Here is a 23,371-nt window from a genome sequence, read left to right as displayed (position 1 = left end):
GCAGTAAAATTTTGGAAATATTCAACATATTTTTCCTCCATTACTGTATCTTGTACAATAATGAAAATTGGTATGTGTAAAACACTGTCCTTCTGCTATATGAAAAAATCATTTTTACGATTTAAAAAAAATATTTATATATATATTTTCAAAATTCATAATGGTGGTAGTTCACTGTGCAGTGATGAAGCGTTTCCCTCATAACTCATAAACTTGTTAACTTTTTCATGTTCTCTCCCTTTTATTTTATTGCTGAAACTCATGTCTACAATATCATGCTCTTTCAACTACATTCCTTAATAAATACTATTTTTTTATTTTGTGTTAGAAGAACATACTGATATTTGACAATTTTTTTAATTAATTTATTTTTATCAAACAATCTATCAAAGGTAGAGAAGTGATCTTGCATCATATTGTAGATATGACATGCATAAATACACATAAAAAATTTCATCACAGAATGTTAAATAGTTTTTGAGTTATGTGGGAAACGCTTCATCCCTGCACAGTGAAGTGAATTTGGGGGGGGGGGGGAAATGTAAATAATTTTTTTTAATCGCAAAAATATTTATATAATATTCTAATTGTTTCGACAGACGCCATAGGTCTGTTTGGAATCTTTATTCGAAATTTACATCTTGTTTTTGCACACGACCTTCTGCCTTTTATGTACGTATTGTACATACAGTGCCTTCCACTGTTGAGTCACTCATTGCAAGATGGCCGGCGATAGTAAGCGATTCGACAGCGAAAGGCACTGTATATTAGAGATGAGATAAACTGTTCTTTTTAAGAAACAGTTTCGACTGTAACTGTTTCATGAACGAAACTGTTCCAAAATAACACTTTCAAAGAAACAGTTTCATGAGAATATGTTTACAACATCAGTGCCAAGTGTTCCAACTGTTTCAACCTCTCATCTGCTTTGGGAACATGTTTCAAAGGCCTTAAATCGTCTATAAATCAGCTGTTCAGTGTATTATGACAACGAAAGATAGTTTTCGTAAATTACTGTTAAGGATACAGTAAATAACTACAATTCAAAATAAATCAATTTTAGTAAAAATAACGCATATGACCCTAGGATAGTTTAATAACGATGACATTAGCTGATGATATTTTTCGCGGTATATTAATAATTAACACTATGTCAGGGCACCATGAACATATTCTCCATCAATGGACAGCTAATAATTAGGAGTTTTATTAGGGAATTTGATTCGTACAATTAAATTGCGCGATCCTACATAGGCTACTGTTGCACGAAGGCCGTGTGGAACATGGATATTATGTCTACTTTCGATTAGAGGTCAATTATAGCACTACACAGGCCTTTGCAGAAAACAAAGAAGAGAAAAACTGTTTAGAAACTGAACTGTTTATCTGTTGGAACCATGTGGAACGTTGGAGCAGTGTAACACTCTTTGGAACAGCTTATATCACGAAACTGTTTCGATACGAAACAGTTTCAATTGTGAAACTGTTTCAAATAAACTGTTCCAGCTTTTTTTTACCCTTTTCTACTGTATATACACGTTCACGCAATGAGAATTGTTGGTAGGTATTACCTAAATACACTAACTTTGTACACTTCAACAATCAAGATTTGTGACTACAGCAAATGCCAGATGGCGATTGAGGATCTACTACACCGCACTTCTAACAGCCTGCGCATCACAAACCGTGCACGGAGAGCGTCACCAGTAACCCGCCATTTTCTCGCTAGATCATAATAATGTCTCTGTATAATGTACACACCAATTACGCGGGTGTATTTTTTTCTGGAGAAGGGGTAACTTGGAAAGAAAATTATGATGTGTAAAATAAAAAGAAAATAAACTACTGAGTACTACGTAAGAATTACTGCAGACAAGACTTTACAGTTTATAATACTTATTAAGTGTAGAACTCTCTTTTTGAAATGATTGTGTAGCTAATAATATCAACAAAATAAATATCAAATACTCACAGTTTCTAGTCCTCATCCACATTTACAAAATGACCATGAACTGTAGATGACTGATGGTAGCGTCTCCGGGAAGCAAAATCTTGATTCTCCTCATTAAGTTGAGCTGATGTAACTTCCACTCCTGGATGCATTGGTGTCACCACAATTTGTTCATATTCCTGTACACGTTTACTGTAACCAAAGAATACGCAAAAACATTATTTCATTATTGGAACATGGTCACGGCCTCAGAGGCAGAGGAAAGAGCACAATCCCAGTCATTTATTTCAAAAACATATAGGCTATCATTTACTTCATGGACTTCATTTCTCGAGACAATGAGGAACTCTCTTCACCTTACGATTAATTAAGTGAATGTCATAAGGTTCATTCATATGCCACAAACTTAGTGTGAAAATGAACTCAAAGCAAAATTCATTGCCCTTGACCAGGAGTTAACTCGAAATGCAGTAAAACTTCATTTATACTATTTTATGGAGTCTAAAGAAAAAAAATGTATAAGTGAGAACAACTTACAACTTATAACTGAAAAGACATTTAATTACATCTGAAATAGCACTGATAACATGCTATTATTTTACAAAAAAAAAAAAAAAATCAGTTACAAACACACTTCCTCTTTCTTCCACTCAATGAAATTCAAAAACCAATCAGCAACCTGCTCATCGTATCAGGTTGAGTCTACTGTCAAAATATTTTCAGTTTGGAGGAATGTTAGGGTAGTTACATTCAGTGCGGTCACAGCTTTGGATCTGGATTCTCATTGTCTGAAATGTTCCATTTCTTCTCTCTGCACTTACTCGCATACTTCTCTCCCCTCTCTAAATTGATTCTCCCACTGGTGCAAAACACATTTACTGAAGCTAGCACATGCAGAGACAAGAATGGGCAGCTTTGAATCTCCAGGAATTTCAAAGCTGGCCACCTCTTAACAATGAACACATATTGTACCATATTTACGTGATTATAATATGCACATTTTTTTTTGACAAACTGTCGTCTTGAAAACTGGGGTTCGTACTATATTATATTCGCAATCACTCAGAAGCGAACAAATTTAAAAAATAATGCTCTATTTATGTTACGAGATATGGTGGAAAACAACTGACAGAAATGGCCCCTCGTCTTTTGCGCACTTTTCATTCGTAATTAATTGTCCATTTTTGACAACAATCACTAATAAGAATAATATTTTTAACTACTAGAATGATTTAATAACATTTTTTATTGTAAATTTTTATGAATACAACCCTAGATCATATATGTAACAGATAACTCATCGCTATGTTAAAATCGGCAGCACTTTGAAGAGAACAACTGCCAAGATCGCCACCCGTCTGCCGTAAATGAACACGAGATGGCAGTACAGTCGCTAATGCAATTCAAATGGGAATTATGACGTGACTCCTTATGTAACAACTAGATGGCAGCGTAGTAAACCTGATAAAAGTTGTTAACGTCAAAGCGTATAAGGCCGACCTATCTGTTACATAGGCTATATGATCTAGGATACAACTCTAAACAATTGTGCGTCTTTAATTAAAGCATAAGAATTTACCAATAATTACTGACGAAAGAGTAACATGACGTTAGTCATTGTCAATCAATGTTCTGACACCAACCCAGACCTGTTGACTGGAGTTCCAGTTGCCAATGAGAATGAATGTGATGTATAGCTAGAGGTAAGGGAGTGCCTTTATAACCTGTCTTGATAATATAATTTAAATCTCGAGTGGCTTTTAGCATAGGTGTGTATTATAATCGCCAGTTTCTTTTTTCTGGATTTTAGGATAAAAAATTGGGATGTGTATTATATTTGATTGCATAAATACGGTATTTTCGAATTCTTACATTTTCGTGGCAAACCTAATTTCAAGCAAAATTCAATTAGAACGTATAAATGAAGTTTTGTACCTCTCGGAGTTCAAAATATGATCGTGTATGTGTGAAAAACATATAAACGAAAAACGTGTAACTAAAATAAATTAACATGGAAAGTATGGAAATTTTACTGGGAGCATAAGTGTGAAAAACATATAAGAGAGAAACGTATAAATGAAATTTTACTGTACTTGGAATCAGCAAGCATGGTAATAATGGAATCACTGAGGATGGTACGGTAAAATATTAATGAACCAAATAAGTTATTTCACTATTCTCGCATTTAAAACTTTAATTACTAAGGGAACAAAACAAATATCCTAAGCAGAGTCCTATAACCTAACAAAATGGGTTTACACAAATTAATAGCCTAGCTCATAATGAAAGACTCAATGCTATAAAAACTTACCCCATTAGGCGCAACAGAGCATTTTTAAGCCAAGTAAAAAACCGGAACTCAGCAGCTAGGCCGGGCTTCACAGCAGGATTCGCATGTCCCACATAGAACCACACCACAAACACGACGACAATGTTTGCCAGTGCGTATCCCCAGTGAACCAAAAACATGATGAGAAGTTTCACAAGCGCCTAAAACAAACAATTTCATAATAATTAATTCTGTAAATTTGAACTCAATATTTATTTCGTTCAATTCAACCAAATCCTAATAAAATATTTTCAATCAGACTGCGAAATTCAAGAAAATCTTAAGGTACGGTCACATGTCGCTACTTTTGCAGCGCTGCAGTACAAAAAACTGCACAACCCTCGTACTGTGTGTGTGAACAATGCTGCAACCTGAAAAGTAGCGGCTGCCAAACCTGCTGCCGCTACTTTTTCTTGCTGCGCGCAGCTTAGAAGTAGCGACGTGTGAACAGGGTTCTCAGGGTTGCAGCCGCAGCATTTTTGATATCGGTTTTGTTGAAACTTTTGCTGCGGTTGCGACCAGTGTTGCCACCCAAATGTGCCAATGATACTTTTATTGTTTGGATAAATTTTAATGTTAGATGTGATGAAAAAAAATTATTTGTAACAATTACTAAATGCACAACACAGTCTGAGTATATTTGCTGACGATATAATTCATTTTTTTAATTTTCCGTAGCGTAGTTTCAAAAAACAGGAGGGTTGCCAACAGTGATTACGTGAATATGCTGTTGGTTATCATTTAAGTATATAGGCGTTTTTTAAAAGCTTTATAGTAAAAATAGTGCCAATTTCTGAATACTAGTTAGGACAGAAAAGCAAATAATAGATAAGTAAGCTTTCGCATGAGTTTCTTAATAATGAGAACATAACCACAAAATGTATATTGAGAAGTCAACACGGAGATGGAAATCTGCAGCATGACTGCGGCTGCAAAAGTAGCGCCTTGTGTGTGAACAGACTCGCAACCTCCAGTTGCAACTGTTGCAGTGCTCGGGTTGCACAGCACGAAAAGTAGTGTGCAGTGCACTACTTTTGGCTTACGTGTGAACACGGCACACAACTTTTGCAGCTGCAGTACAAAAGTTGCGCAGCAAAAGTAGCGACGTGTGGTGGTGGTGGTGGTGGTGGTGGGGTGATGAAAAATTTACCAATTTATATCAGTCTTAAACCTGCGATTGTCTGAAAGAAAAATTAACTGAATATCAGAGAAAGAAGGAATAGAAGAATATAGAGGAAAAAACTAGTAAAAGGACAAAGAAACTATGGAAGAAATAAATTTAACAAAATAATATACATATACGTGCTCGTGACAACTGGAAATCAATTATTGTAAGTCAGAATATAATGTTTGTGGATTTAAAGATTTCAAGTGACAATATTTGGAATAAGTAACTTACCCCAACAAGTGAAAACCAACGGTTGCACAGCCCTGAGTACCAGTTATTAGCTTTAGAGTGTATATGGGTATCTCTTGCTTGTCGACCCTTGCCACCTTCCTCTTCACTTCGTATACTTGAATGTTCATCTGGTGATGATACTAGACTAGACGTTCCTGAACTGTGGGTAGCCTAAAGGAAGAAAAATTAAATAGCTTTAACTTTATACATGAGTCATTTGCAGAATCTGTATAACAAATGATGTCCATCAATTCTTACCCTTCCCATTATTGCATTTATAACGATAGAGTTATAAATTCCTAACAGTGAATACTTTCAATACTAATGTAGTAAACGTCACAAGAATTATTTCCTTCATGTGAAATATTTCACGAGAATAAAATAAAATTCTCATAGTAACAGCTAAAATGCCGTGTCCATACTAGTTAAGTTTTTAAAATGGAGCATGGTTATGTCCAGATAAAGGTTTGTTTAATAATGTAATTGAGAAAAAAAATTAAAGAAACATTTAATATTATCAAAACTTCTTCATTTATGTCTGAGTTTATATTTCCTTAAACATGATTACATAATTACTCTAGTCCAGTAAGTCAGTCAGGTCTGTTACACCATTCTGTTCCTATGGATACACAATTGAAAAAGAAATCCCACAGATGTCAGCATAAGCCAAGATGATGCACAAAGACCCATTTTGATTTGGCGAGATTGTGTGTCATACTCTTGCTTTATGTTTTAGTCTCAGCGTGCATTTTTACTCTGTCAGATCTGTTTGTGTTGTGTTTTCCACAAATAACAATATATAAAGTCAAGATCAAGAGGACATAATAGTACACATGTGCCATAGTTAAGTTGCTATTTTGAAGATTTTTAAGCAAAAAAAAAAATTAGGTTAGCACATGCTTGTTTGCTTTGCCAAGTCTGTTACCTATCAGATCTGTTACTCCGTCATGTCTGTTACATCATTCAAAACAGCGCTGTAAAGCAAGGTGAGTGTACAGTGGCTGATTACTATGGCAGAGACATTCCACTACATTAATACATGCAGAATATGCACTAAATAGTACTTTAATTTTGACGTTCTCAATCGTCCATTTGTTATACAAATTTTGCAAATGACCCACATATATCACATTCTCAATGCATTAGTGCATCGCCTCAAAATTGTTAGTTTAGAGAAAATGGCTGAAAGGATGAAACTTAAATACGTTTCAGGTTACCTGCTACCTCTTATGTATTGTACATAACTGGTAGCAGATAATCTGAAGAAGTATTTAATTTCATTATTCGAAACTTAGAAGTCATTTTCTCTAAACTTGCAATTTTGAGCAAATACACTAATGCAATGAGAGTGTGACATGTACAAACATATAAATGGACATACTTTAATAATCATAACACGCACACACAAGAACTACGTATCTATGACCCCAGAAGACGCAAGATCACAGTAAACTAAACGAGATTTCAGGAATGCAACAACTCAGCACTGTTAATTATTTACGGTTCCGGACAATTGGCCACAGAAAATTGGTAACCTGGGACAACTGGCCACAGAAAATTGGTAACAGGGACAATTCGCCACAAATAGACAATCTGTCACAGATAGACAATTTGTCACACTGAGGTACAAAGATAAATCCATGACTTCCAGAAGCTCTATAATGTGCGAATGGATACAGAGATTAATAAATGTAAATTCCACTAAGTATGTGAATTGCTATGTACATGTAAATATGGCTTCAAAAATGTCCTGTTAGCTTGTGGCCTACAGCTCTCAAATACCGGATAGCGGTGCCTTCTGCCTTGTACCACGGGTATTCTTCAATTATACGTGATATTCGTCTGTCCATGTCCACTTCTTTTTGGTAGGAGAATGACCACCTTCCAATCTCTCTATGCATCTGTCCACTTCTTCCACTTCCAACTGCAGTTGCTCCAGCACGTGATACAAGGAAGGATGCGTTTTATATATTAATTTGTCAGAGCCTCTTTCTGATTTTGTGAAGCGAATTTCTTCCGCCATAGTTCCGAATTACTTTACAGCTTCTGGATTTGTCATGTGTTACTATAGAAATATATTCTAAATTGTTGCGAATTTGAGTATTGCCTTGAATTTTAATGTGTGGCTAATTATCTTTGATACAATTTCAATTATGTGGCGAGTTGCCTCTGTGGCCAATTTTTTGTGGCGAGTTGTCCCCAACCTAATTATTTATTAATAATACTTTATTTCCTCCTCCTCGTATTTTTCTTCTCGAAGAATTATAACCTTTGGTCCACTGAGCTAGTTTCGTCTTATGCTTAGGAACTCATTACATTTGGTAATTCTATCCTCTATGCGAGAATGCTCATAAGTAGGGGGCAGATGTTGATGAAAAGTCATCTTCTTATTTTTCACATTAGGATGATGCCTATTAATAGAGAAATCCTTTCTATGTTAATATTAACGTAAAAAAATAATTTCTTACATTGCATTTTTTTGACGTTTTTGAACTGATAGGTCATTTTTATATTTTTTTCGGTATTTTTTGGTCATTTTTAATACTTCGAAGAACTTTTAGATCATTTGGAATGCATTTTACTTTCTTCTTTACTGATAGATCTGTTAAATAATTTTCTAACCAAATAGATCAGTAGTAATTACCTACTGAATAAGTGAATAACAGTGAAGTTTGAGTTTTATAGTTTGGAACAAACTCTAAAGTCCATTCCTCATTTCACTGAAGGCTTCACTTCACACAACGGAAGTAATATAAAATGCTTGACAACACCTTAGTTTATATGAGGACTTCGACCGCTACTGTTCTTTTGTCAGTACGAGGGTGTCTTTAGAATTTATGTTTGAAAGGGGGGAAACTTTCACCGTGTCCTGTACTGTTCTCCAACCAGGAGATCAACCGTGAAAGGAATGTGCTTACTATTGAGTTATCTATTGGAGCAAAGTAGATAGATAATATTATCATTATAACGTCTGTTTAAAAACCATTCGCTCTCCTGCATTTGTTATTTCCTGTATGGAGAGATTAAAAGACCAGGAGATTAACAGTGATCTAATTTTGTAACTAGGGTAGTATAAACGTGTATCAATGTTATTGTTTGTGCTGTGACAGCGAGCCAATAGAGATACAAGTACCCACGTGTGTGACCTTATGACATCAACATTCATTCACAGCATTACTGCGCTTCATCTCATCCAGGAGAGACTTTCTCGTGGTTGGAGCACAGTACAGGACGTTGTGTCCTCAACATGGTTCGAAAGAGATGTCTACTGTAGTAGACAGTATTTTTAACACAAAGATTGCAAGAATGCATGCTGCACCCACAATTTGTTTTGTCATTCACACTCCCTCATCTGGAAGATCTGGTAACAAAAGTGAAGCGTGGAAGTAGACAGAGAATGAAGGCACTGACATGGACCACCCCTGATTGGAACAGATTGTAAACTCTCATTAAAATCTATAGTTTTCCCTTAAAACCTCCATTTTATTGCATGTTCTTTTCCTTTATCTTAGTCAAATTCCAGGAAGTTGCCGCCTCTCTCCTACATTTGCAGGGCAGTCATTGAAACAAGATGCCTAATTTTTAAGAAGTTGTGGTGCGAGTACGATGAATAATATTTAATGCCATTTTCTTTTAATTTCATGTCATTTTTCCATTAGTTTAAGGGCATTTTAATGATCATTTTAAGTTGTTGTTGTTTTCTAATGCCAGGCGTTTGACAATAAAGTCATTTGACCTCTTGCACTCCAATATTTTTCAAAGATATTATCATGGCCAGCCACTGAAGCACAGATTTTGAGGTGTTCCGAATCCATTTCTTGGTTTGAGTTGCACAATGGGCAGTTAGGGGACTGATATATTCCAATTCTATGCAGGTGCTTGGCCAAACAATCATGGCTGAAAATGGCAAGTTGTAGCCGATTTAAGTGAACACCATATTTTAACGTTTTGGTGGCTACTTCATTCACACACAATCCCCAGAATGTCTGGACGACCACACCTGCTGTTGGTCGATGGATCCATTGGACCTAGCTGGGAGATCTTGTTGATCACCAGCTTTCCCCCCTTAAGCCACTGGAGGATGATTTTAGTGCCATAGCAGGTCAGCACTAGGAACTGAAAAGTAGAAAGAGGAGGAAGGAAAGTGAAATGAACCCTAGGCCTCGAATGCTCTAATGCTGTCGGGGTCGAAGAAAGTAACAGCGTATTCCGAATCTCACCGGTCCGGTGGCATCGATGACGTCACGTTGCAACGAAAATAAGGAACAAAACTGCTGTAAGAATCGATGCTGTCATGGCGACTGTGTAAGTGGTTATCTGTGCTACGCTAGCAAAATTTTGCGAAATTTCCGTACTGCCATCTCGTTCAAATAAAAGAGATCATAAACAACTTATTTCTTGAACCGGTAGTAATAACTGGTCCGTTGACATGTTCGCTCATAAGCTATTAACATATTGTTTTTACGTTGTGCTCATTACAAACAATACAGCAGAACACACCGCCATGACACAACAGTGCACAATGTCATTCGTCTGCTAATTCCCACCCTATACAAGAACCAATCAGATTCACTGATGGCGGCTGATGGAGACTGCCACCATCTCTGCAAGCTGATGGCACCGGTGTGACACTGGTGGAGCATCAATGATGTCATTGGTGGAATTCGGAACACCGTGATGCCATCGGATTGCTCACCGGTGAGATTCGGAATACGCTCTAAGAGTTCAGTCAGAGGACTGGAATAGGAAAGGGTAAAGAGGGAATTAGGTACTGAATAGAGGAAAATTATACCAAATTCAGTCATTAACTCATCAAGCTGACCAGTGGTAATTGATGAGTAGCCCCTCCCTTTAGTTCAGCTTATAAAATTATACGATGAAAGAGTAATGGAACAGAGAAAAATTCTCTCCGGCGCCGGGATTTGAACCCGGGTTTTCAGCTCTACGTGCTGATGCTTTATCCTAAAAGCCACACCGGATTCCACCCTGGCGTCGGACAGAATCGTCTCAGATTAAGCTCCAACTCTTGGGTTCCCTCTAGTGGCCGCCCTCTGCACTATGTCATAGATGTCTATGAACGTAGGACCGAAGTCCACACATGTGCTGAGGTGCACTTGTTATGAGTGACTAGTTGGCCGGGATCCGACGGAATAAGCGCAGTCTTAAATCACGAAGTGATTTACGCATATCATATATATTATTTTAATGTACTGGAGTACATATGATATTTCCATGCAGATATTCTGCGTCATCATACGATGAAAGAGTAATGGAACGGAGAAAATTATGCTTACTAACAGCTGCACCACGGGAAGGTAGGGATGGGACATTAGGTATTTGTCCAGATTAGTTCCTTAAAGCCTTCAATGGGAAGGATTAATGGCTCTCCCCCCTGTATCTGACGGATACCCTTTTGGTCATTTTAAGTAGATTTTTAGGTCATCAACATCCACCCCCTACATAGGTATGGTCCATGCAAGACTCCTGGGCAAGAGTTCTAGGATATATGGTAGCACAACAGTCAATAATGAGCTATTATAACGCATTAATAAAACACTTACACCATGTTTTTTATGATGAGTTCTTTCAGGGAAAAGTTTGTCAAGATCACTGCCAAATTTATCCACTGCCTCCGAGTGGTTTCCCACAGCTCCATACCCTCCACGAGGACTTGTATCAAATGTCGGACTTTGGAAGTCCTGTGCTCTGAACCGTTCTTCCCTTCTCAGTTGAATATCAAATGTTTGTGCTAAAGCAAAATAAGAATAGTCTATGGCTGCATATGTAAGAAGAAATGGCATGGTAACAATTGGTGCCAGGGTATTTATCTTGCCAACGAGAATAAACGTGAGGGTCACTACAGCAACAACAGCCATGGCATACACAGGAACCTTGTTAGGTCCACGCTGGAACAGAAAGAAATATCAAGTACAGGTCAGGAATAATCTCACATCCATAAGTGTGATGCAATTTCAGGATAAGGAACTTGAATATGTACCAAACGAGAAAGAAAAATATATTAATACAAGTTCAAAAAGTATAGAATATTACTCATAACTTCTTAAATTTTAATTTTACAAAAAAAGTTTTATACAAAAGCTTTCGGAGATATACCATGCAATATCATACCGTGTTCGAAAAAAGTTAAGTTATTCAGGCATACACAATGTGACAGTATGGCACTCTATATTAAAATTTAATATTCCCAATCCCCATTAAATTTTACATATGAATGTGTAGAAATTTTACCCATTCACCTGTTTCATGCCTTTTAACTATTTATTCAACTTGTTTCGTGGACTTCAAACTTGAGACAAATAAATACGTAAAATCATGTTGAGTAGGTCATAAAATTAAACAAAACACTATTACTAAACAAAAGTTATAACAGATGCTTAAAATGAGAACCATTCACAGCCAAACAATGTCCCAGTCTATCACGAAAACAGTCCATTGTAGATAGTCATGTAACTGTAAGAAAGACATGTGACTCAACAATACTGTGAATGTTTTTTAGTCAATAAAAAAGTGTTCTAATTCAATAACACCACAGTAATTTATATTTTTAAGCTATTATACACATTAAGGTTCCAGTATCCCACAATAATACTGGTTCCCCTCCTTCCTCTTCTACTACGAATCACGCAATTTGGCCTTGCTTGCTCGCACATGTCCCCATTATAATATGTTAGCTGATCACTGAAAGTTGGCGCAATCAGTCATTACCATTTTGATTTATTCTTCACATAATGGTCGCACCATACATTTTCACGTCAAAAAAAACGTAATAAAAATGCGACGATTATGCAACACAATATGATAATAATAATAATAATAATAATAATAATAATAATAATAATAATAATAATAATAATAATAATAGTAATAATAATAATAACAGTAACAACAACAATAATAATAATAATAATAATAATAATAACAATAATAATAAACTGTGAACAGGTTTAAAATAAACACAAAAATATTGTATTTACCCGAATATAAAAGACCTCAAATTTAAGACGACCTCTAGTTTTACAATGGCTTCCATAGGATTAAAATTTTTAAGGTACCGGTATTTTTGTTGAATTCACAGACAATTAATACATTATGTCTGTAGAATAAATAGATCCCCTTGATGAAATGAAATTTCTATCTCTGTAGGACCTAACAGTCTAAATATTTTATTTAAAAAAATTGTGTACACGAACTAACTAAATGGCTTTATGGGGTTAATGTTGTTGTTGTTTTCTAATGCCAGGTGTTTGACAATAAAGTCATTTGACCTCTTGCACTCCAATATTTGTGAAAGATATTATCATAGTCAGCCATTGAAGCACAGATTTTGAGGTGTTCTGAATCCATTCCTTGGTTTGAGTTGCACAATGGGCAGTTAGGGGACTGATATATTCCAATTCTATGCAGGTGTTTGGCCAAACAATCATGGCCTGTTGCCAATCTAAATGCAGCTACAGACGATTTGCGTGGTAAATCGGGAATTAACTGTGGATTATGATCCAGAGAGTTCCATTTTTTCCCTTGAGATTGTGTTATCAAATTTTGTTTGTTGAAGTCTAAGTATGTAGATTTAATAAATCTACATACTTATGGGGTTAAAGTTGAAGTATGGTAAACATATGGAATAGTTTTTTTTTCATATACTACGCAAATCAATACTATTGTGAGCAAGCAGACCACAGAAGAAACAACTATGACTATGGTATTAATTAGTGTATTGTACAACATAAAAAATTAGGCAACTTTATTTTTCTTAATATGTAAATTTAAAATGATTCCTCATTTTTCAAACACAAAAATTGGAAGAAAAATTCTCGTCTTATATTCGGGTAAATATGGTAAATAATATTGTACACTGAGAATTGTAATAATTTTAATACGAGTTGTTAATAACGAAATAACAGTGTGCGTGATAAGGACAGAACAAAAATGACTCAGTTCTAATTGAAGGTGAATTAATGTAACTCGCCTTGTTGGGAAATTATTAAAATCTGAAGGAAGTTCAGTTAAAAAGACAGTGTTACCAGAATTCGAACAAAGTCCTTAAATGTCAGTTTTTCACATCAATTAACAAATGCGTCCTTTTTGTGTGTTATTGACAATGATCGCTATATGGAAAAGAGATGTCTGTGTTGTTTCATGGCAGCAAGATCTGGCAACATAGTACTCAGACAGTCCATGTGGATATGCTACAGTCATTCCCCAAACAAAAGTATAATACAATCCACTGAACTTACCCCTCTGCCTAGGAATTGAATGACAGGAATAACATTCTCGTTGGCAATGGACTGCAATACACGAGGAGTGCCATACATAGCAGCTAGACAGCTAGACATTGAAGACACGTAAAGGCCAGCCAAAAGGAGGAAACCTGTACAAGGATTACACATCTTAATTACTAGTTCAAAATGGACAAATGGCATGGATACTATATCAATATTAGGTACTGCAAATGAGTTGAAGACATTGTAGTTACGTTAAAGAATACTTACGAACTGCAGACACTTTTGCAGCAATCATGTAGTCTGTTAGAAGTACAGTACGTTCACATGTGGAGCCAAGAACAAGTAGAAACATCAAGTACAGGAGTGTTCTGTAAGTGAAAACAAAAATATATCTTGAACTTAATTGCTGTAAAGTTTAACGTGCATGTGAATTAAGTACTTAAAAATCAGCATTATGAAAACATATGACAATACGAATCAAAGAAAAATCTGACTTTACTCAGACTTTCAATAGCATGGATGGGCATTTAGTGGTTCATGAAACGAAGTGCTACGAAACTTTCCTCCAACGCCGAGAGATGTGACTGTGATTTACAGTGCTGGTCTCTTCGTATCTGTACTGTACATATAAAAACAATTGAAGGAGTCAGAAGCAAAGGAGTATAAGTGCACTTTAGTTACTTATGAGAAAATGTGATTAAAATGTTTAAGCTTTCGTAAATTCCGTGAAATTTTGATCTTAATTTTAATGTGTGATCTGGTTAAAAGATACATCCCTTTGCCACTATGAAACGTGATTACTATGACTTTATACGATCGTTCAAACTTTAAGGGTGCTATGCATAGACATTTCGCTAGCCCGTGCTACGAGCGTGCTAAACTAGCCCCGACTATTGACTGATTACTTGTACAGGATTCAAATCATATCATATCGCTAACACTGGTTTATGAATACGAAAGACGTTAGTTCGCTTATCATCCACCAGAAGCCCGCGCTAAGAATGTCTATGAATATGACCCTAAATGTCCGCTCACGAAAACCTGCAAGAAATGATAGATCATATTTTGTCTTGGTGAAACAGAATTCTCAATTATTTTAGTTTCATTTGAGGTCGTTAAAGCGAAAAATAAAAAAAAATAAATAAAAAAAATTGAAAAGTCAGTTGGAAGAAACAACATCTACAGAATTTGACAAAAAAACAAAATACTGATAACAGTCCCTATAAGTTACTGTTAGCCTACATTTTATCTTTTTAGATCATTCAGGCTCTCATAAAACATGCATGGCCAAGTCTAAAACAATTAATTTATGGGGAATTCATTGAACATTCTGTGCTAAAAGTAGCTGGAAAAATGTTTGGAATACCTACATTTTAAGAGAATTAAACAGTCCAGGTGTAGTATTGTCAGACCGAGTCTATTTCAAAAATTTAAAAAGTGATTTGTTTTTCAATTTTCAGATCAAATTAATATTGGTGCAAAAATAATGTTTTTTTTTTAATTAAAATTAAAACTTCATGAAATTTACGAAAGCTTAAACATTTTCAATTACATTTTATCAAAAGTAATTAAAGTGCACTTATACCCATTTGCTTTCGACTTAAATTGTTATTTGTACAGTACAGAATGACTGATACAAAGAGACCAGCACTGTAAATCACAGCCCCATCTCTCAGTGTTGGAAAAAGTTTCGAAGCACATTTCCGGTTTGCAAACCACTAAATGTCCATCTATGAAATATGAATTAAATAAGGTTTTTAGATTTCAGACACTGAGATTTCATTGAGCACCATGTCAGGGACTGTCAGACATCAAACCAATTTAAGAATAGACTAACGAAATATTTTTCTAACAATTCTTGTTAACAGGTTTCTCAATATTTGATGGTTATATAGGCTATATCACAGAATAAATATTTAAATTATCTCATTATTATTACTATTATTATTATTATTACCACTATTATTATCACTATTTCATACCAATGTTTATTATTGTCACACTAACATTACTCATCCAACTTTCATTATTTACTTTCATGTTGTTTTATGGTCTAGATATTAATGTAATAACTATGTAACCAATTGTATTCAATTAGAATTAGAGTCTGGCTGGGCGGAAGAGAAGGCCTACTGGCCTTAGCTCTGCCAGATTAAATGTATGTATGTATTTATTTACGCTGCAAGTGGGCAAGCACCCGGTGGCAGTGGTATATACAATATTAACAATACACAATAAAATGATAAGCAATACACAATAAAATTTACAATACATAATACAATTTACAACACATATACAATTTTATACACAATACAATAAGAATACACAATACAATTTAACACAATAATAATAAAACATAAAATAAAACACCTAATTTTACAACACAACCTACATAATTATGTATAGGTCCTACATAAGTTTCAATAGTCTTTCACTTTACTCTCATCTCATTGCCTGTAGTGGCACTATGACGCATTTCAACACTTTAGCACACATTTCACTGACACTCTGTAACACATTTCACTGACACTATAGAATACATTTCATTGACGCTATAAATTATCACTGATCGGAACTGTTCACTGCACTGTAAAACCATAACTTCACTGACTCACCTCGCTTCACTGATACAACAGTTCAAATAAGTCAAATAATTGTATCCTTATGCATACTTATAAACAGAACTACATTTAAACTAAACACTTCTAGTCTAAGGCCCTCTTACACGCTATTTTTAAATAATTTACAATTCAAACCAAGGAAGTAAACTCGTCAGGCTAGATAAATACATGTCACCTTAAAAAATTAAATGTTGAATGTCACCTTAATTTTAATTTGCACTTTATACACAACTTTTTAAGTTATTCTTGAATCTCCTTAAGGAAGGACAGCCCTCAAAGACCGCTGCAGGTAGGTCATTCCAATCATTTATAGTTCTATTTAAAAATGAGAATTTACCTACATCCGTTTTCTGTTTCCTACATTTGATTTTAAAATCATGATCATTCCTACCATAGTACGTTGGCTTTTCTAACCGAGCCGTTATGTCTACCCATGCTTTCTGACCTAGAAGTGCTCTATACAATGATGTTATTCTAGTTTTCCTACGTCTGTTTTCCAAAGTTTCCCATTTAAGTTCTTTTATCGTATCGTTCCCATCTTCTCTTTTACCTTTAACAAATTTAGCTGCCCTATACTGGATTCTTTCTAAGGAATTTATCTGATATATTCTATAGGGATCCCAACACGTAGTTCTGTATTCCATTAACGGTCGCACTAACGTTAGATATGCTATTTCCCTCGATTTGGGGCTAGCCTTTCTCAAGATTCTCATAATAAAGTGAAGTGCCCTCCATGCTTTGCCTGTAACATTATCAACATGCTCTCCCCAAGAAAGTTTGGAGTTTAAATACACTCCTAGGTATTTACAACATTGTTCTTGCGGAATTACAACACCACTGAATTTGTAATTAAGACTAGTTTCCTCTCGGGTTTTACAAAATGTTATAGATTTACTTTTAGAACCATTTATTTTCATCCTATGCTTTAACGCCCAGTTATAAATGTTATTCAAGTCTGTTTGAATAGCATCTACATCTGAATTATTTCTAATCTTTCTATAGATAATGCAGTCGTCTGCAAATAGCCTCATATTTGATGTAATATCCTGGCATAGGTCATTTACGTATATTATAAAGAGTAATGGACCCAGAACGCTGCCCTGTGGCACCCCTGAACTTATATTTCCAATTTCCGATATTTCATGACCTACTCTAACTCTCTGGGTTCTACCTTTTAAGAATTCTTGGATCCATAGCACCACTCTTTTATCTATTCCTAGCCTACTTAACTTATCTATTAATATGTCATGTGGCACCAAATCAAATGCTTTCGAAAAATCAATCACAACTGCATCGATTCTTCCGCCTCTATCTACCTCTTCAGCTAGATCCTGAACCAGCGACGTAATTTGACTATCACATGAGAAGCCTTCCCTAAAACCATGCTGGCGGTTGTAAAACCAGTCTTTCACATTTAGAACATGACGAATATAATCCGATATCAAATGCTCCATGACTTTACATACAACAGATGTAAGGCTAATCGGTCTGTAGTTTCCGACATCTAATTTATTTCCACCTTTATGTATGGGTACCACTATAGCTGATTTCCAGTCACATGGAATAGCTGCATTGTTTATGGAAACATGAAATATACGCATTAAGTATGGAATTATGGCCTCGGAACCTAATTTAAGAATCTCTGTAGCAATACTATCTGGTCCTCGAAACTTCCGATTTTTTAATTTCGTTATTCTCTCTCTAACCCCTTTGGAAGTTATTTGGAAGTCGAATTTGGTTCACATTCACGGTCTGTGACACAACCACTCCTATCAGCGGGATTATTATTATTATTATTATTATTATTATTATTATTATTATTATTATTATTATTATTGAAAACCGAAATGAAATAGGAATTTAATAAGTCGGCCTTTTCTTTGTCATCATTTATATAATTATTATTATTGTTATTATGCTCAATTGAAATTGGTATGTAAATGTAGAAGTTATTTGGGAAGTATTTTCAGTTAAATATGATTTTATAAGACCTGCTTCCTCTTTCAGAATTCGTTCTACTGGTAATGGATAAAGAACTTTAAGTCATCAAGGTGAATTATATATAGTACAGACCTAACTTATAACTATTAGTATTCTTCCATGGCATTTATGGTCCATGTAGGATCTTTGCCTCACTAGAACGAATATTTACCCTGTTCCAATAGCTGCCAATGTGCCATTAGGAATGTCCCTGGAAGGATGACGCAAGTCACCACTCATATTTATGCCGGCCATGATACCAGTCACAGTTGGAAAAAATACTCCAAACACTGTGAACCAGTTATTGTCTTCTTGGAAATCAGGAAACGTATTGTTGACAAGATTCTCTGACATCCATCCCGTGAAACCATGATCTGAAATATCAAATTAAACAAATTCATTAGCAATGGAAAAGGAAACTGGTATTTCAAATTTATTGCATATTATATAATTTGCCCTTTTCTCAAGTTTTAGACCTAATTATCAATTTGCGACCTGAATGAAGCTGTATATTAGAACCGTTTGTTCTTTAGTCAACTGTCCGAAGACAGGTGTGAATCCCATAGGTCAGGCATGTCAAACCCCTGCATATTGTGCAGTCGCGCACATTGTGCAACTGTCTCTATGCGATGTGCACTCTCTATTCCCCTACCTGGAGGAAGTGAATCGCCTTGGAGAGGAACGTGACAGGGCTATAAAATACTTGCAGCAGCTTTTGTTTCAGTAACACAGTTTCAGTATGAGTGCCGATTTGGCTGTGTCTATGAATGAGTTATGATAAATAAAGTGAGGAGTTCACAGATAACGAAGAAGAGAAATCACGAATCATACAACATAATTGTTATAATGTTTTCCTCAGCCAACAATAATAATTATTTTAAAATGAAAGGCTTTCATCAGCCTATGTCGAGGTAATAGTGTTGTGAGATGACAATTTAGATCAGATTAGTAAAGTTCTCAAAATATATTGCCAGCGCTTATTTCTTAATCAGTACTCTCACGGCAAAATGTACTTGACAATGGCGTTGTTTTGGAGTCTGTACTAACACAACCATCGAAGGTTAGACGACTTACGACTTTCATTTCATAAACTGGTAAGTGATGAGAATATAGTGAGAAATACATGTGATGCTCTTGAGGTTGTAAGGAGACAAGAAAACAACTATTTGCAAGGCGGAAAAATTTTCTGGAAAAATATATAATGGCAAATTTTCCATTTCACGTCACAATATTAATTCAATATACTGATATAATAAATCTTTAAATCTGACATAAAGGCAATATCGTCGCTTCACAGATTGTGAACTACACTTTTAATTTCTTTGAGTAACACTCCCAACTTTTATATACTTGCTCTCAACGTTTTCAAATAAACTATATGAATTTAAATTTTAAGCTAAATTTATATTTATTAACATTAATATTAATTTATATTGACATACAGCAAAGAAATGATTTCAGTGTAAAAACTTCACAATGTCCTACTGCATGTAATTAATTGGGAGTATAATATTTTCTTCAACATTTATGTACCAATGGTCACAGTAAATAATAATGCTTGACGAACAATGAAAGAGTAGGGTCTATTACTTTAAAATAATTAGTACTTACTACGTAAAATGAAATACTTCTTCGTTTCTTGTTGTTTCGAAATTACAGCAAATTTTTTTCTTCAAATACTGTATAAAAATCATAATAATAAATTATGCTTTACAAACCACTACTTTACCTAAAAGGGAGAGGATAAACTAAGGGAAAGAAGAAGAAGAAACCACTACTTTGTGAAGTATAATTGTGTAAGCCTAAAGTTTCTTGTATTACAATTATCAAGTATAGACACTGATAATAACCGTGTTTTTTTCGTTCTACTAACTATGTTTATAATGTCCAAATGTATATTTAATCCAACCCTAGAAGCGCAGAATAGATTATTGTACACCCCTCCAGCTAAGAACGGGTAAGAGCAACGCTTTATTGATGCAACCTGCACAGACCGGCAATCCGCACACATAACTGCACATTTAGAGTCTGATTTCTGCCCGCCATAGGTGATACTAATAACAAATCACTCATGATGCAACTAGGCCAGGAGACAATGGGGTGGGATGGCCGGTTCCTTTCCCCCTCCATTGCATACATCGCCAATTAGCTACATATTACACTAGTAAGACTTCAGATGTACACAAACAATTGTTTTTCCTCTGACACATATCATCAAATGAGATGTACTGTCTGATAATAATGTACACATTAGCCAGAACTTCAATCAAAGGAAATTAGAACAGTGGTTTTTTTTCACTTGTACAGAGGAGGGACCAGAAGGCTTGCACTGCAGCCTGAGGCTTATTGTGCTTACCACTCCTATTCCGTGAATGATTGGGTAGCCAAACAGCCATGCTCTTGTACAAGTACAGCATGCCGCACTGTAAACTACCCAGGCTATTGTACGGATGATATGTGAATTAATGATGGCGAAATGAGTCCGAGATCCAATGCCAAAAGTTACCCAGCAATTCTGCTTCAATTGGTTGAGGGAGAACCCCGGAAAAAACACTAACCAGGTAACTTGTCCCAACCAGGATTAGAACTCGGTTGTTGGCCTGAGTGGCGCAGTTAGTAGAGTTTGGCTTTCTGTGCCCAAGGTTGCAGGTTCGATCCCGACCCAGGTAAATGGCATTTAAGTGTGCTTAAATGTGACGAGCTCATGTCACGTAAAAAAAATCCTGCAGGACAAAATTCTGGCACACCAGTGATGCTGATATAATCTCAGCAGTTGCGAGCATCGTTAAAAAAAAACATAATTCAAAATAAATTTTTAATTTTGAACCCAGGCCCAATCATTTCATGGTCAGACGTGTTAACCATTACTCCAAAGCAGTGGATTAGAACAATGTTAGAACAGTCTAAATTTGACATATAGGCTAATAATGAAATTTTAACATGACTTAATGCAAGGTTGATACGGTAATCTATCTAATTCAGAAGGTAACTTATGAACATGAATATTCCTTTTAAACTATTCTGAAAGTTTTTGATATGAACACTTCTTCCACAAACTTTAAATAATGGCCTTTTCAGATAACTTGTAACAAGCAGTGGAGCACAGAAATGTGTATTTGTTTTACTAGGTAATCTACTTGAGTGGGATTCAAACTCAATTCCAAACACAGCATCAGAACATGAATTCTGCTCGTTATTCCTAGACCAAGCTGGTAGTTGCTAATCATCTCATCATCAGTAGGCCTATCATCTGTTTTACTGGCACACAAACTCCAGAAATATAATTCGACACTGTCAGAGTCCAGGAAAATATTACTTTACAATATCTTAATGATGTTGTTGTTTTCTAATGCCAGGCGTTTGACAATAAAGTCATTTGACCTCTTGCACTCCAATATTTTTCAAAGATATTATCATGACCAGCCAATGAAGCACAGAGTTTGAGGTTGTTCCGAATCCATTTCTTGGTTTGAGTTGCACAATGGGCAGTTAGGGGACTGATATATTCCAATTCTATGCAGGTGTTTAGCCAAACAATCATGGCCTGTTGCCAATCTAAATGCAGCTACAATGCAGGTAAATCGGGAATTAATTGTGGATTTTGATGCAGAGAGTTCCATTTTTCCCCTTGGGATTGTGTTATCAAATTTTGTTTGTTGAAGTCTAAGTATGTAGATTTAATAAATCTTTTTCACAGAGTAATACGTAGATTTAGTAACAGGTCTGTAAGTAGCAGTGCTGCCCTTCTTTGCTAAAGCATCCGCATTCTCGTTTCCCAGGATTCCACAATGGGATGGTATCCATTGGAATACAATTCTTTTATTGAGTGATATTAATTGAGAGAGCATTTTAGTTATTTCTGCTGTTTGAGATGAAGGTGTGTGTTTAGAGACTATTGATAGAATAGCTGCTTTGGAGTCTGACAATATAACTGCATTCCTAAATTTATTGATGTGGCATAGAAGATTCCTGAGACATTCACTTATTGCAATGATTTCACCATCAAAACTTGTTGTTCCATATCCAAGTGATCTATAAAGTGAGAAGAGACAGCACGTAGCACCTTGTTCTCTGGAGATCAAGGATCCGTCAGTGTATAAATGAAGCCAGTTTTGTGGAGGGTACCTAATATTAATCGTCTCTAAAGACAATTGTTTCAGTATTTCAGTGTTTACTTCTGATTTCAGTATTTCTTCTGTTAAATTTAGATTATATTCTATATTTAATAGAGTTAAAGGGTTTGGTTTAATTTGTAAGTTTTCTTTTGAATTCGGGATATTGATTTTCTGTTTTACTTCTTGAACAATGGATATGAAACTTTTTTGAGTTTTCAATCTACAGAGAGGACTGTATGAATGCCAATTGTTTCCTGGTAATCTAATAAGTTTTTCATATTGAATCAGTGCTTTTTCTTCTATTGTCATTTTGATACTGTTAATATTAGTGAGGAACCTCACAGAATCTATTGGAGTTGTTTTGATTCCACCAGTAATGAGTCTGAGAGCTTGGTTTTGAACATATTCTATGTCGTTTATGAGAGGTGAAGTAATTAAAATTTCTCCGCAGTATGTCAGCACTGGCTGTATAAACATTTTGTATGTAGTGTTCAAAGTATTCCTAGAGCATCCCCATTTCTTTCCTGCTAGTCTTTTTAGAAGGGAGAATCTTTTACGAGCTTTTTCAGAAATGTATTTCAAATGGTTGCTCCATGTTAACTTACTATCGAAAATAACTCCAAGATATTTAGATTCATAAGTCCTAGGAAGGTGTTGGCCATTGTATTGGATATTGAATTCTCTTTCTTTTTTACCGAGTGAAAATATTTGGTAGTTACTTTTGCTTAAATTG

General features: G+C 35.3%; 1 protein-coding gene across 7 annotated transcripts in view; it reads right to left on the bottom strand.

Annotated features, from left to right (window-relative positions):
* LOC138700304 (solute carrier family 12 member 8) overlaps positions 1-23,371 on the bottom strand; it is a 94,819-nt gene that overhangs the window by 45,883 nt on the left and 25,565 nt on the right. For all 7 annotated transcript variants that reach the window (XR_011332323.1, XR_011332324.1, XM_069826835.1 and 4 more), the window contains exons 6-12: positions 18,696-18,897; positions 14,190-14,290; positions 13,935-14,068; positions 11,241-11,585; positions 5,680-5,850; positions 4,263-4,441; positions 1,973-2,143 (exon numbers count right to left, since the gene is read on the bottom strand). Coding sequence is in view for 5 of the 7 variants with exons in the window: in XM_069826835.1 (XP_069682936.1) it covers positions 1,978-2,143; positions 4,263-4,441; positions 5,680-5,850; positions 11,241-11,585; positions 13,935-14,068; positions 14,190-14,290; positions 18,696-18,897 (1,298 nt within the window). In the remaining 2 variants the exon portion in view is untranslated. The remainder of the gene's footprint in view (positions 1-1,972; positions 2,144-4,262; positions 4,442-5,679; positions 5,851-11,240; positions 11,586-13,934; positions 14,069-14,189; positions 14,291-18,695; positions 18,898-23,371) is intronic.

This window comes from Periplaneta americana, chromosome 5, assembly GCF_040183065.1.
Source record: "Periplaneta americana isolate PAMFEO1 chromosome 5, P.americana_PAMFEO1_priV1, whole genome shotgun sequence".
NCBI lineage: Eukaryota > Metazoa > Arthropoda > Insecta > Blattodea > Blattidae > Periplaneta > Periplaneta americana.
The sequence above is the reverse complement of the archived record's forward strand: the minus strand, read 5'-3'. Positions and strand labels throughout refer to the sequence as shown.